Source organism: Chiloscyllium plagiosum, chromosome 17, assembly GCF_004010195.1.
Source record: "Chiloscyllium plagiosum isolate BGI_BamShark_2017 chromosome 17, ASM401019v2, whole genome shotgun sequence".
In the NCBI taxonomy this organism is placed as follows: domain Eukaryota; kingdom Metazoa; phylum Chordata; class Chondrichthyes; order Orectolobiformes; family Hemiscylliidae; genus Chiloscyllium; species Chiloscyllium plagiosum.
The window spans coordinates 29,711,481-29,727,230 of NC_057726.1; the positions used below are offsets into that span (position 1 = coordinate 29,711,481).

Genomic DNA, 15,750 nt, shown 5'->3' on the forward strand with positions numbered 1-15,750 from the left:
GTCTGAAAAACAACCCTCCACCACCACCCTCTGTCTTCTACCTTTGAGCCAGTTCTGTATCCAAATGGCTAGTTCTCCCTGTACCGTTGATATCTAACCTTGCTAATCGGTCTCCCATGGGGAACCTTGTCAAACACCTTACTGAAGTCCACATAGATCATATCTACCGCTCTGCCCTCATCAATCCTCTTTGTTACTTCTTCAAAAAACTCAATCAAGTTTGTGAGACATGATTGCCCATGCACAAAGCCATGTTGACTATCCCTAATTAATCCTTGTCTTTCCAAATACATGCACATCCTGTCCCTCAGGATTCTCTCCAACAACTTGCCCACCATCAATGTCAGACTCACTGGTCTATAGTTCCCTGTCTTGTTCTTACCACCCTTCTTAAACAGTGGCACCATGTTAGCCAACCTCCAGTCGTCCGGCACCTCACCTGTGACTATCGATGATACAAATATCTCAGTAAGAGACCCAGCAATCACTTCTCTAGCTTCCCACAGAGGTCTAGGGTACACCTGATCAGGTCCTGGGATTTATCTACCTTTACTCATTTCAAGACATCCAGCACTTCCTCCTCTGTAATATGGACATTTGCAAGGTGTCACCATCTATTTCCCTACATTCTAAATCTTAGAGTGGCACTCTCCCTCCAAAACAGTTATACACTTTTGGATACTGTTGGGGGAGACGATTCACTAGGGGAGGGCAGCAGCTGCCAAGATCATGGCACCGTGGCCGGCACTGCTGTTCAGAAGGGCGAGAAAAAGACTCGTAGGGCCATTGTCATTGGGGATTCTATCGTAAAGGGAGTAGATAGGCGGTTCTCTGGCCGAAACTGAGATTCCAGAATGGTATGTTGCCTCCCAGGTGCTCGGAACAGGGAAGTCACTGATCGACTCCAGAGCATTCTAAAAGAGTAGAGTGAACAGCCAGTTGTCTTGGTACACATAGGCACCAACAATATAAGTAAAAAAAACGAGATGAAATCCTGAAAGCAGAATTCAGGGAGCAAGGAGAGAAGTTAACAAGGAGGACCTCAGAGGTAGTGATCTCAGGATTATGACCAGTGCCACATGCTAGCCAGCACAGAAATGAAAGAATAGGCAGGATGAACATGTGGCTTAAGGGATGGTTTAGGAGGGAGGGGACATTGTTGGACATTGGGACTGGTTCTAGAGAAGGTGGGACTATTATAAATTGGACGGTCTACACCTGAACCAGACTGGAATTAATGTTCTTCGGGGAGTTTTTGCTACTGCTGTTGGGGAGGTTTTAAAGTAATGTGGCAGGTGGCTGGGAACCAGGAGAGAAGACAAGTAGACAGTGAGGTGAAAACTGGAGACTGTAAGAATCATTAAGTTAACATTAATAAGGGGAACAGTAGGCAGAGAGTAGATATACACAAAAGAACTGGTGGCCTGAAGCGCATATACTTTAATGCAAGGAGTACAATGGGTAAGGCAGATGAACTTAGGGTTTGGATTGGTTCCTGGGAGTATGACGTTATTGCAATCACAGAGACTCGGTTGAAGGAAGGGCATGATTGGCAACTAAATGTTCCAGGATACTGACACTTCAGACAGGACAGGGAGGGAAGTAAAAGGAAGGTGTTGCATTGCTGGTCAGGGATGATACGCCAGCTGTGCTAAAGGAGGACACTATGGAGGGCTTGAGTAGGGAGGCATTATGGGTGGAGCTGAGAAATAAGAAAGGTGCAATTACAATGTTGGGGCTGTATTACGGGCCTCCCAACAGTGAGCATGAGGTAGAAGAACAAATAGGTAAACAGATTATGGAAAGATGTTGAGGCAACAGGGTGGTGGTGATGGGAGATTTTAAATTTCCCAACATTGACTGGGATACACTTAGTGTCAGAGGTCTGGATGGGGCAGAATTTGTAAGAAGCATCTTCTAGAAGGGCGTTTTCTAGAGCAGTATGTCAATAGTCCAATGAGGCAAGGGGACATACTGGACTTGGTGTTGGGGAATGAGCCAGACCAGGTGGTAGAAGTTGCAGTGGGGGATATCTTTGGGAACAGTAACCAAAATTCTGTAAGTTTTAGAATACGTGTAGACAAAGATGAGAGTGGTCCTAAGGGAAGAGTACTAAACTGGCCAAGGTCAATTATATCAAAATTAGGCAGGAGCTGGGAAATGTGAATTGGACACAGCTATTTGAAGGGAACTCCACATTTGATATGTGGGAGGCTTTCAAAGATAGGTTAAAGATAGTGCAGGATAGGCATGTCCCATTGAAGGCAAAAGATAGAAAAGGTAAACTTCGTGAACAGTGGATGACAGGAGAAATCATGCGACTAGTGAAGAGGAAAAGGGAAGCATACATCCAGTCCAGGCAGCTAAGAACAGAACGGGCCCTGGAGGAATATCGGGAGAGTAGGACCAGTCTTAAACGAGGAATCAAGCAGGCTAAAAGGGATCATGAATTAACTTTAGCTAGCAGAATTAAGGAGAATTCCAAAGCCTTTTATTCTTATACAAGAAGCAAGTAGGTAACTAGAGAAAGGATTGGTCCACGAAAGGATAAGGAAGGAAGGCTGTGAGTTACTTTGCATCAGTGTTCACTGAAGAGAGGGATATGATGAACGTTGAGATTAGAGATAAAAGTTTGATTACTCTGGATCACATTGACATAAGTAGGGAAGATGTGTTGGGTAGGCTAGAGGTTATTAAGGCGAACAAATCCCCAGGACCGTATGGGATCTATCCCAGGTTGCTGAGGGAGGCAACACAGGAAATAGCTGGGGCCCTGACAGATATTTTTGTAGCATCCTTAAACATAGGTGAGGTGTCGGTGGACTGGAGGGTTGCCCATGTTGTTCCCTTGTACAAGGGTAGTAGGGATATTCCGAGTAACTACAGACCAGTGAGCCAGTGTCAGTGATGGGAAAGTTGTTGGAGAGGGTACTGCGGGATATAATCTATTTATATTATGGAAAAGAATGGGCTTATCAGTGATAGGCAACATGGTTTTGTGCAGGGGAGATCATGCCTTACCAACTTAACAGAGTTTTTTGAGGAAGTGACAAAGTTGATAGATGAAGGAAGGGCTGTAGATTGACTTTATACATGGACTTTGGTAAGATGTTTGGTGAGGTTCCCCATTAATGGAGAAAGTGAAGTCACATAGTGTGAAGGGTGTCCTCGCTTGGTGGATAAAGAACTGGTTGAGCAACAGGACATAGAGAGTAGTAGTTGAAGGGAATTTCTCAAAATGGAGAAAGGTGACTAGTGGTATTCCACAGTGATCAGTGCTGACCCAATCTTGTTTGTGATATACATGATCTCGAAGAGGGCACTGTTGGTATGATCAGCAAGTTTGCAGATGACACGAAGATTGGTGGAGTAGCAGAAAGCATAGGAGATTGTCAAAGAATATAGGAGAATATAGATAGACTGGAGAGTTGGGCGGAGAATTGGCAGATGGAGTTCAATCCAGGCAAATGTGAGGTGATACATTTTGGGAAGCCTAATTCTAGAGTGATTTATACAGTAAACGGAAAAGCCTTGGGAAAAGTGATGAGCAGAGAGATCTGGGAGTTCAGGTCCATTATACCGTGAAGGTTGCTGCACAGGTGGATAAAGTGGTCAAGAAGGCATATGGTATGCTTGCTTTCATCAGACGGGGTATTGAGTATAAGAGCTGGCAGGTCATGTTAAAATTGTACAAGACATTGGTTCTGCCACATTTAGAATACTGTGTACAGTTCTGGTCTCCACATTACCAAAAGGATGTGGATGCTTTGTAGAGGGTGCACAGAAGATTTATGAGGATGTTGCATGGTATGGAAGGTGCTAGCTATGAAGAGAGGTTGAGTAGGTTAGGATTGTTTTCATTAGGAAAAAGGAGATTGAGGGGGTCCTAATTGAGGTCTACAAAATCATGAAGGGTATAGACAGGGTAGATAGAGATAAGCTTTCTTCCAGGGTGAAAGATGTCATTATTTCAAGGTGAGAGGTGAAAAGTTTAAGGGGGATACATGCGGCAAGTACTTTTCACAGAGAGTAGTAGGTGCCTGGAACAGGTTGCCAGCAGAGGTAGTAGAGGCAGGCACGGTAGATTCATTTAAGATGCATCTGGACAGATACATGAGTAGGTGGGGAGCAGAGGGATACAGATGCTTAGGAATTGGGCGACAGGTTTAGACAGTACATTTGGATTGTCTCAGGCTTGGAGGGCCGAAAGGCCAGTTCCTGGGCTGTAAATTTTCTTTGTTCTTTTTCTTTAATTTAGACTTTTTAAGCCCTTTTTTGGTACGATATATTTCTTCACATGCTATCCAAACAAAAAAAATGACAGATCAAATATTTTAGCAATTTCATTGCTTGCTCTTATTTTATTGTTCTCTTAAAACATTCTTGTCTACTTGGTCACATTTCAAACAATTAGCACTGTTCTGAAATAACCTGTTTAGTTATGGATGAGATTTGAGTCCAAGTGTGATAAACAAAGTGACTTGTATTTTAGCACATTCAAACTTAAAACCTCTTCTGCCTATAAATATTAACAAAACACATGATCATTTTTGTTAGAAAGACCAAGTATTTCTTAGTGTTCTGCACTTAATTTCTTTTAATCAGTGAATGCCAATGTCAGGAGCGAAACCAATAACAGACAAGTACTAAAGGCAAGGTGACTGAAACAATGCAATCACAGATTAATGCTGAATGAACACTGCTGTGTAGAATGTTTTTTTCATTCAACAGATTGCCTGGTGAAACTGACTGAACAAAGTTCTTAAACAGTTAGTGTATCCAGTCTATTTACCTCTGAGATAGGTGCAGTTATTTTTTTCATAAACAAGTAATATTCATCAATATCCTGCAGCAATTTTATATTTCTACCAATATTAACTAACAGAAACATAGAAAATGTTGCAGTTATGGTACAAAGAATATAAAAAGTTGAAGTTCTGTACTATATAACTCCATGTATGACTTATTTAATTCTTAAACATCAAGTGACAGAATGTGCTGTTTTAACAAGCATCACAGCATTTCAGTAAACAAAACAAATCTCAAAATAAAAATAGGTATATTAAATTTTTCGCACTGACCTGACTTTCTGATGGCATGTTGTAAACCTCAGAGTCAAGCAACATTGTGCAGGCACTAAATGGTACTGCTTGATTTGCTATAGTCCTTGCTGCTCGACAGTGTACTCGTAGAATTTCTTGTTCACATGAAACTACTAGCTTCTCCTAATAATTAAGAATAATAATTGTACTCAATATTATTTTAAACAAAACATGAATAACAATTTGTAAAGTAGTATCTGACGAGTAAGTAAATAAAATCAAGTTACAAAAAAAATGCAATTCACACATTTTACAAATTTATTGAATCTCCACAATTGATCATGAGCTTGATACATTATTTTCTTAAAATGAACTGCATTCTGATCTTTTTCCTATCTTGACCACCACACTTACATCCCAAAATTTTTTACGGTAATTTAAATCAAATATGTCACTAGACATCTCTTGGTGGTCTAGTGGTAAATGCATCAAATTGGTATGCTACTCATCGATAGGAAAGTTTCAATTTCACACTCTGTAGGAAGGTGCTCAAGTTTACAGTGAAGCACATTGATTTGGCAGGGGATACAGATCTCAACTCTGCATCTAATCTCATCTGATGCTTGCATTTGATGTCGGAAATGGAACACGATTTTATTTCCCACTAGTAAGGTCCTCCACCAAATTGAACATAAAGTTGCGAAAAAGGAAATAAACTGCACCTATCAGTCAGGCAGACTGTGCAAAGCAGAAGACAGAAAAGCATGAGACAAAGGAAGGACAACCCAAATGAAACAAAAAGGCAGGAGCAAAAAGGAGAGAAAAGAACAAACCTGCAACATTGATACCTTGTGTGAGCAGGCATATATAGGAACAGTGACTCACAAATAGCAAAGATGAGTATCAGTTCACCTGTTTTGATGTATTCACCTCTATATTTGCTAGGGAACTAGGAAAATGTTTCTGCTCTTCAAGTACGACCACTGGAATTCTTAGAGGCCAACTGGGCCTCAGTTTAATATATTATCCACCACAATACACCACTTCTTCAGTGATTTGCTGGGTTGTCCATTTAGAACATATTTAAGTCATGCAATGAAGCATCAACATATGACCTTTAGAGTTGAGACTGTGCTACCAACAGACAAAATGAGAGAATATGACACAGAAATAAAGTATAATAATGCCACATAGACTCCATACCAAAGAAAGCAATTACGATGTTTGCATAATAAAATTAATGCAATATTTCTTGCCCACTTGCATCACCGATTGTGGGTAAATATACTGAAACAAAAGCACGCTGCATTGTTACATCACATTACTAGTGCATTTTTGCCTGGTTATCAAAAAAAATGGTTACTAACAATAACAGGGTAATTGTTCAGCAATTAAGTATTTTTCTGATCATCTATCCATGTGTGTTGTGACAGAAAAAGGCAGTTTAAACTATGTTTCTGTTTTCAAGTATAGCACAAAGTCCAGGTATGTACTGATTAATTTATAACCAAGAACCTCATGATTTGTCACATGCTTGCAACTCTGATTCTACATGACAGAAGGAAAAACAACAACCACACTTCCAGAGAAAGTGATTTGGCGGTGGGGCAGCTAAATATTTAAGAAATCATTCTGAAATAAAAAGCTAGTCTCATTAATAGTAACCATGAAACTACCAGTCTCTCGTAAGAGCTCATCTAGTTCATTATGTTGGTTAGGCAAGGAAATCTGTTTACTTCACTCCAGATACACAATAATATGGATAACTCTTAAATGCCCTGACAAAGTAACCTTTGGAAAAAGTCAAAGGATAAAATTCAATTGACCAACCAACAACAACCACCTAGGTACTGGAAGAACAAAAGCACACACTACTCAACCAATCCTGCAAATTACTCCAGACTTTGGTCAAGAAAAAAAGTAGGTGGAGAGAGCAGTAATCAAGTGAATCTCCAGAAGAGTATAAAGGCATTAAGTATACTTAACAGGAAATCAGAAGGGCAAAAGGGGACATGAGATAGCTTTAGCAAATACAGTTGAGGAGAATCCTAAGAGATTCTACAATTACATTAAGGACAAAAGAGTAACTAGGAGAAATAGGGCACCTTAGAGATCAGCAAGCCTATGTGTGGACCTGCAGAAGATGGGGAAGAAACTAAACAAGTATTTTGCTTCAGTGTTTCTGTGGAGAAGGATATGGAAGCTAGGTAACGTGAGGAAATAAATAATGACAGTTTGAAAAATGTCCCTACTACAAAGGTGGTAGTGCTAGACATCCTAAAACCCATGAAGGTGGATAAATTCCCAGGATCTGATCAGGAGTACCCTAGAACTCTGTGGGAAACTAGGGAAGTGGGAAGTGATTGATGGCCCCTTGCTGAGATAGTTGTATCACTGACAGGTGAGGTGTTGGAAGACAGAAGGTTGGCTAATGCGGTGCCAATATTTAAGAAAGATGGTAAGGACAAGCCAGGGAACTATAGACTGATGAGCCTGACATCGGTGATGGGTAAGTTGGTAGAGGGGATCCAAAGAGACAGGATTTATTAGGGAAAGTCAAATGCCTGTATGTGGGAAATCATGTCTCACTATCTTAATTGAGTTCTTTGAAGATGTAACAAACTGGATTGAGCAATGCAGAGCAGTGGATGTAATCTATATGGACTTCAGTAAGGCATTTGACAAGGTTCCTCATGGTAGACTGGTTGGCAAGGTTAGATTACATGGAATGCAGGGAGAACTAGTCATTTGGATAAAGAGATGGCTTGGAGGTAGAAGACAGGGTGGTGGTGGAAAGTTGCTTTTCAGACCGGATGTCTGTGACCTGCAGTGTACCACAAGGATTGGTGCTGGGTCCACTGCTTTTTATCATTTAGATAAATGATTTGGATGTGAACATGGGAGTTACAGTAAGTAAGTTTGCAGATGACACTAAAATTGGTGTAGTGGGCAGCGAAGAAGGTTACAAGACCCTGATCAATTGGGGCAATGGGGTGAGGAGTGGCAGATGGAGTTTAATTTAGATAAATTTGAGGTGCTGCATTTTGCAAAGGCAAATCAGGACAGGACTTATACACTTAATGGTAAGGTCCCAGGGAATGCTGCTGAACAAAGAGACCTTGGAGTGCAGGTCAAGGCCACTTTTGGAATACTACTTTCAATTCTGGTCTCCCCGTTATTGGAAGGATGTAAAACTTGAAAGTGTTCAGAAAATATTTACAAGGATGTTGCCAGGGTTGGAGGGTTTGAGCTAAAGGGAGAGGCTGAATAGGCTGGGGCTATTTTCCCTGGTGTGTCAGAGGCTGAGGGGTGACCTTATAGAGGTTTATAAAATAATGATGGGCATGGTTAGGGTGGATAGCCAAGGCCTTTTCTCCAGGGTGGCAGAGTTCAAAACTAGAGGACATAGATTTAAGGTGAGAGGGGAAAGAGTTAAGATGGTGCATGTATGGAATGAACTACCAGAGGAAGTGGTGGAGGCTGTTACAACAACAACATTTAAAAGGCATCTGGAGGGGTATATGAATAGGAGGGGTTTGGAGAGATATGGGCCAAACGCTGGGAAACGCGACTAGATTATTTAGGATATCTGACCAGGACAACCACCTGATGAAGGAGCGGTGCTCCGAAAGCTAGTGCTTCCAATTAAACCTGTTGGACTATAACCTGGTGTTGTGTGATTTGTAACTTTGTACACCCCAGTCCAAAACCAGCATCTCCAAATCATGACTACGACCAAATCAGTTTTGTATCCATCTACTTGGATCTCCACAGATCCCATGGGACTGTAACGGTCTGCCATGAGGTACCTTATCAAATTCTTTACTAAAGTCGATGTAGAAGTCCACTGCACTTCCCTTATTAATCATTCTTGTCAACTCCTCAAAAAACTTAATCAAATTGGCAAGACAGCACCTTCCTGCACAAACCCATGCTACCTATCACTAACAAATGTGAATAAGTCCTGTCTCTCATTATCTTCTCCAACAATGTCCCCACCAGTGATGTCAGGCTCACGGGTCTATAATTTCATGGAGTGTCCGTTTCTGCTCTTAAAAGAAATGAACAACATTGGCCATTCTCAAATCCTACAGACTCTCGCCTGAGGCCAAAGAGGATGCAAAGATACCTGCTAAGGCCCCAGCTATTTCCTCCCTTGGCTCCCACAGTATCCTTTGATAGATCCCATCTAGTCCTGGAGACTTGTCTACCTTAATGTATTTCAACCCATCACTTCCTCCTTCATTATGTTGACCTGCCCAAGAATATTCATACACCTTTCCCTTTTCCGTAATAATTAACCTAAGGAAACACCCAAGCTCTGGAACAGACATTGGAGCTGGGACACCTTTGATTGCCCTCATTTTATCTTCAATGGTTATAATCTGATCTTGTCAACTCTAGCTCACGTAGGTCACTTGGGGTGGCTGGAACACAAAGTTTTCCCTCCTAAGGCATATCTTGGAGAAACATTAAGCACCATGTCCTAGTTCTCTCAAATATCTTGATTGGTCTTCCCACTTTTTAGCAATCATCCAGATAAATGACAACCTGGGGTCGACCTTGTAAATTATTCTCCATTGTCTACTGGAAAATGGCACAGGCTGATCATATCCCTAAAGGCAGTCTCGTATATTGGTACAAACCAATATGGGTATTAATTGTATCACCTAATTATAATTGTAGGTATGCATAGCTCATGTCAAGCTTTGTGAAGGATAGACCCACGCAATGTTTTACACGGGTTGGAGTCCAGAGTGAATTTTGGTAAAGACTGGGTCCTCAATCACGGAAACAGCCACACTGGTATCAATCTCCATCTGAACAGAGTGACCATTTAACCAGATGTTTATTTTGACTGTTTCCGATCTGGATATTGCTAAGTAATTTAACTGTTTCAAACCAGCTGTGGCTGGACTGTCCTGAATGCGCACTTTCCTAGATACCGGCCAGAGTTCTCTTACACAATTCAGACCAATGGGACTCTTTTGCTGTCTTTTGTCTGCATGCCAGTAGAAAATACAATGGCTTGCTGGCCTGGATCAGAGAAAATTTTAACTGTTTGGCTGAGGCTTGGGCTTTGTTTTGAGTTTTTGCTGTGGGTTGTTCAGGACATATTCCGAGCAAGGTTATGCCATTGTCTTCATCAAATGGTGTCCCCCAAGCTCAGTCAGCCTGGGTACCAACTTCCATTGGCATACCCTCTAACTCATATGCTCCACTTGCCACATTTTCTAATGACAAAGCCATTTGTACTGCCTGTTTGAAGTCCAGCTGGGCTTCAGCTAGTTGGCATTTTGACACAGTCATATCATTAATCCCACATACCAAACAGTCTCTCAATATCTCACTTAGGGCTAAATAAAAATCACATGTTGTAATATTCCTTAACTAAATCCATCAATTCTTAAAAGGTTTCTGTATCAGGTACCTCAGGGAAAGTTAAGCTTCTAAAAACCAAAAAAATGGTGGGTCCACAAGCAGTCAGGAGAATTACTTGTTGCTTTATATCTGCCCAATGTCATTTGCCCAGTAAAATAATACATTCTTTCCACACACTGGCCCAGCCTTCAAAGACAGGATCAAACACTCAAGGCTCCCAAATAGCGCACTATGTCAGAAATGCTTACCCAACTGAAAGGCGACTGTTATAAATTAATCTCTTCAGGGAAATGTTTTCTCTCATTGCCATTAAAATAACTCCATCAAGGCTGGTATCCCAGCATCATATCACTCTTTATTTACATGTGTACATGACACTGACCCAGCTAGCGCACAGTTGGCTCAGAGTGAGCAGATTCCCTGACACATCTGTTTGTATCTGTCAGTCAGGAATCCCTGATCGGACCAGGTTAACTGTCCCAATCAGGGAACCCATATTCAATATCCACCTGGCTGACTTCATTCCAATCATTCTAGAATGAATCTGTTTTCATTGTGCATTGATTACAGAAAAGTAAATGCAGTAATCAAGGAACTCCCAACTGTTTGGCAGCATTCAATCTGCTAGTTCTTTACGTGTATCAAATCTGTTTCCATCCAAACTTGCTTTTCAGGATTTAACTGACAATGATGTTGTTTTATCAGCACTGATTCCAGTACTAATACAAGTGCATCACATCAGATTTCCTTGAATATCTTGTGACCACATTAGACCTTTTTATTATTGTCCCTTTAAGTTGTCCCTGGGTGTCAAACTGCCCCAGTATTTCAGCATTGGATAGTCGGGTCGAATGAAATTCACTTCTACCGCATTACTTGTCCTCTACTACTCTTACCACCTCGTACACAACTGCTGTTTTTCAGATTTCTTCTCACATAACCAATTCTACCTGCAATATGGAGTATCTAATAGATGAAGTCACTTTGCTGCCCTCTGAAATATCTTGCATGCATCACTAAATTTTGCTTTCAGAGGTTCACCTGAAACAGGTCAATAACATTTACCTCTTGTCACTGGTTTGGAATGTTCCAGTGGTAGCAAGTTGGTTTGTCCACTTTTTTCATCGTTGCCGATGAAGTTGTAAATGCTGTGAATCACTTTGCGTGCTCACATCAAGTCTTTTTAGAAAAATTGACATGTAATGCAACATTGAGGATTCCTCTGTTTACCTTCAAAAAACTTTTCCTTTATCTATGTTAATGAATTACTAATCATATAACCAAAGATCAATAAAAATGGACTAAACCCAGTAAATTCATTTGCAGAATTTCTGGTAGCAAATAGCAAGAAATATTTGCAGTTATTCACAACAATAGGTCTTAATCATTGCTTTGAGAGGCTGCAGGAGTCTGTCCAAAGTTCCCTGTGTTTGGGAATGATGAACAGTGCACTTCACTTACTTATACCCAAGCTGATGTGCTTAAAAGTTTTAGACAAATTTAGAACGTTGATCTGACTTTATTTCATTTGGTTGTCCATAACAAGTAAAACAACTGAGTTAATTTTATCTATGACCTCAGCTATAATGGTACTTAAAAGAATAACTTCTGGATATTGGTTTGTTGTATCAATAACCCTTAAGGATATATTGGTGACCAGCTTTTATTTTCAGTAATGGCCCTACAAAACAGATATGGATATTAAAAGGTGCTAGTTATTTTTATTGTTGACATTTTCCCATGAATTGATGTGTATGGCATATTTTACAAAGCTTCACCATGTCCTTAAGTAGTCTTGGCTAGGAAAATTGCTTCTTTTTGGATGCTTGTATTTTTCGTATTCCTACAAATCCTGCCATAGGACTTTCACATGCGACCTGTGGAAAGCTCCTTACAATATCTGGGTGGTATCACTAATTGATGAACATTCGTCCATTCCTCATCTGCACAGCTTTGAGGGCATCTCGACATCTTCATTGGTACTTCACTGATCATATAACACTCCAGAATTCCTTCACTCTCAGGTTCAGTATGAGTTATGAACTTTAGGTTGAATTTCTGAGCCTCAATAAAAGAAAATATATAAATACTTGTTTTGAATTAATGTCATGCTTAAAGAAAGTTTCAGCTAGTCCATTATCTGCTCTTGGTACTACTTTGACCTCTGGTGACTTTGTTTAGCCATTGTTCTGGTCACCAGACAATGGAAATAAAAATACCTGGAACTTGTTGCGATAACTCTTCTGTTTCTTTAACCTCACTCACGACTTCCTGGGATGATAAGAAAAGTTACAACTTACATTGCAATCAAAACATTACCACGGAACAAGTCAACTCTGTACAGGGTTATTTCTGATCATCAACCACTACCACTGTTGTCGACATCAAATCACATTCTAAGCGAAAGAACAGGTAGGTACTGTTCCCTTATCTCTTTAATTAAAACTTTGCCTGTCAATACAATCTCTGGAGAAAAAAAAACTCTGTCCTCCTCCAGCAAAAGTGTATTAATTAATCTTGTTATAGATTTAGCTGTATCGTTTGGAATTCTATGACAACATTACGAATGTGGTGGACAATGGGGACCCAGATTTCCAAGATGCATTCGACAAGATGCCACAAAAAAGACTGCAGAGTAAGTTAAAGATGTGTGGCGTTACGGGCAATGTATTGGCATGGATAGAGGATTGGTTAAACAACAGGACGCAAACAGTGAGAATAAATGAGTGATGTTCTGATTGGCAGTGACTAGTGGTGTGCCTCAGGGATCAGTGTAGGGACCACAATTATTCACAATTTACATAGATGATTTGGATTTGGGGAACCACATGTAGTGTTTCAAAGCTGGCAGATGACACTAAGGTGAGTGGTAGAGCAAAGTGTGCAGAGGACTGTGAAACTTTGCCAAGGCTCAGAGATAGTTTGAGTGAGCAGCAGAGGTATGGCAGATGGAGTTTGATGTTAATAAATGTGAAGTAATCCTTATCAGTAGGTATAACAGTAAAAAGGACTATTAATCGAATGGTAAGAAATTGCTGTTGCACCATGCTGGTGTGCAGAGGGACCTGGGTGTCCTTATGTATGAATCACACAAGGTTGGTCTGTAGGTGTAACAGGTAATTAGGAAGGCAAATGGAATTTTGTCCTTCATTGTTAACGGGATTGAGTTTAAAAGCAGAGAGGTTATGTGGCAGCTGCATATGTTGGTGAGGCCACACCTGGAATATTGTGTGCAGCGTTGGTCTCCTTACTCGAGAAAGATTGTACTGGCACTAGAAGGGATACAGAGGAGGTTCACTAGGTTGAGGGGGTTGGTTCATAAGGAGAGACTGAATTGACTGGGATTATATTAATTGGAATTTACAAGAATGGTGGGGGGGGGGTGGGTTTATAGAAACATAGAAAATTCTGAATGGAATAGATAAGATAGAAGTGGAGAGGATGTTTCCACTGGTGGGTGGAACTAGGACAAGAGGGCACAGCCTCAAAATTAGGGGGAGTGGATTTAGGACTGAATTGAGAAGGAACTTCTTCACTCAGAGGGTTGTGGATGTATGGAATTGTCTGCCCAGTGAAGTGATTGAAGCTTCCTCAGTAAATGTTTTTAAAGCCAGGATAAATAATCTTTTGAACAGTGAAGAAATTAAGAGTTGTGGTGAGAGGGCAGGTAAGTGGAACTGAAGCGATGAAAAGATCAGTCATGATCTTATGGCAGAGTGTGCTTGAAGTGCCAGATGATCTACTTCTGCTCCTAGTTCTTATGTTATGATGCAAGAAAAAGGGGTTTTTGTTTCTTTTGACAGGAATCTTTTATATCGCTCAGCAATCTTATTAACCACTTCTGTACTCACAGGAGTTTCATGATTGGTCTCAAAATTTAAAGCTACAATTTGATCTGTAGTATTTCTCTTCCTAGTTCCTTTCTTGGACTCACTCTCATGAACCCCAAGTCGCCTGCCACACAGCTTCCAGTGTTATAAATTAAGGCATGATACTTTAGTGCAAAGGAAATATTTCGGCCGTCAATCTGTAACGTCATTCTCTGCAGGTTCCTTTATGATCAGGGTGTGGGTGGGTTAATTTTATGAATTAGATCAAAATTGCCAGACATTCCGCTGCAATTCCAGCAGTTGTGCTTCTCTGGTCTCCAACATGTTTTCATTGTTTCATGGTTATTATCATTAGTTTCTTGGTTTCAGATATTTATTGTATACGTTTTTTTTAAACATCATAATCCTTCAAAATCTTCTCTGACAGTGACGTCAATTTGCTCTGCATGGGTAATGTCCAGGTTTCCTTCAGGGACTTCTCTTGTTTTGCTATTTTCTCAAATCACAAATTACATTCTTTTCCTGAAATGTTGATAGGGTCAATAGAAATGTTTTGCTACTGTACTTCAGCTTTGACTACAGCTTTCCTCACCATCACTTTCTTCAGTATCTGATGTCTCTTTTTTAAACTGTATCAATTTAAGCGGTATTTCCTCTATTACCCTTTCCCCTTCCTCTTTCCATTGTTCTCTGCTTGGAATCTTTCATTCCAGCCTCTTAAATTTTCTTTCTTGTGACTTTTCCTCTCCCTTTCAGGCTCCACCTCTTTTTTTTAATGTCCAAGCTACTTTAACTGTAACTGAATTCTCATTAACTCAAGTGACATAGTACTTGGTTGTACCTAGTTCCTCTATATTTCAAGGGGCAGCACAAAGGCTCATTGGTTGGGGCGGCATGGTGGCTCAGCACCAGGGACATGGGTTTGATTCCAGCCTTGGGTGACTGTGTGGAGTTTGCACATTCCCCCATGTCTGCAAGGGTTTCCTCTGGGTGCTCCGAATTCTTCCCACAGTCCAAAGATGCGTAGGTCAGGTGAATGGACCATTCTAAATTGCCCATAGTGTCAGAGATGTGTAGCCTAGGTGTATTAGTCAGGGGAAATACTACGGTAGGTGAATGAGTCTGGGTGGGATACTCTTCGGACAGTTGGTGTGGACTTGTTAGGCCAATGGCTTGTTTCCACACCGGTAGGGATTCTATGATTTCTACTAACCCCAGATCATTTGCCAATATTTGAATGATCTTTGCCTTCTTGACTTTGGCAAGCAATTCCAGCACTAGTTCATTTGCCAATTCTATCGGTCTGGCTTTTGTTAATTCTTATAAATCTATCAGGTGCAGATCCGTTAACGACAAAATGGTTTTCTACTTTGAAATGCAATTTTATTTTACTGCAAGTGACCTAATACGTGTTGCTTTCCTTTACCAATTACCCTTATTCCACATTTCATCTTATGTTGCCCTCATTCCAAGAATCCCAAAGTATATTATGACTT

The 15,750-nt window shown here is 40.6% G+C and overlaps 1 protein-coding gene across 5 annotated transcripts in view; it reads right to left on the minus strand.

The window, feature by feature from the left end:
• The window catches only part of ankrd11 (ankyrin repeat domain 11), a 164,582-nt gene that overhangs the window by 16,103 nt on the left and 132,729 nt on the right, over positions 1-15,750 (minus strand). For 4 of the 5 annotated variants that reach the window (XM_043706780.1, XM_043706782.1, XM_043706781.1 and 1 more), the window contains one exon: positions 5,082-5,225. In XM_043706780.1, the coding sequence (XP_043562715.1) occupies positions 5,082-5,225 (144 nt within the window). Of the gene's footprint in view, positions 1-5,081; positions 5,226-12,643; positions 12,696-15,750 lie in introns of those variants that run through there. The other variant, XM_043706783.1, reaches the window with a different exon arrangement.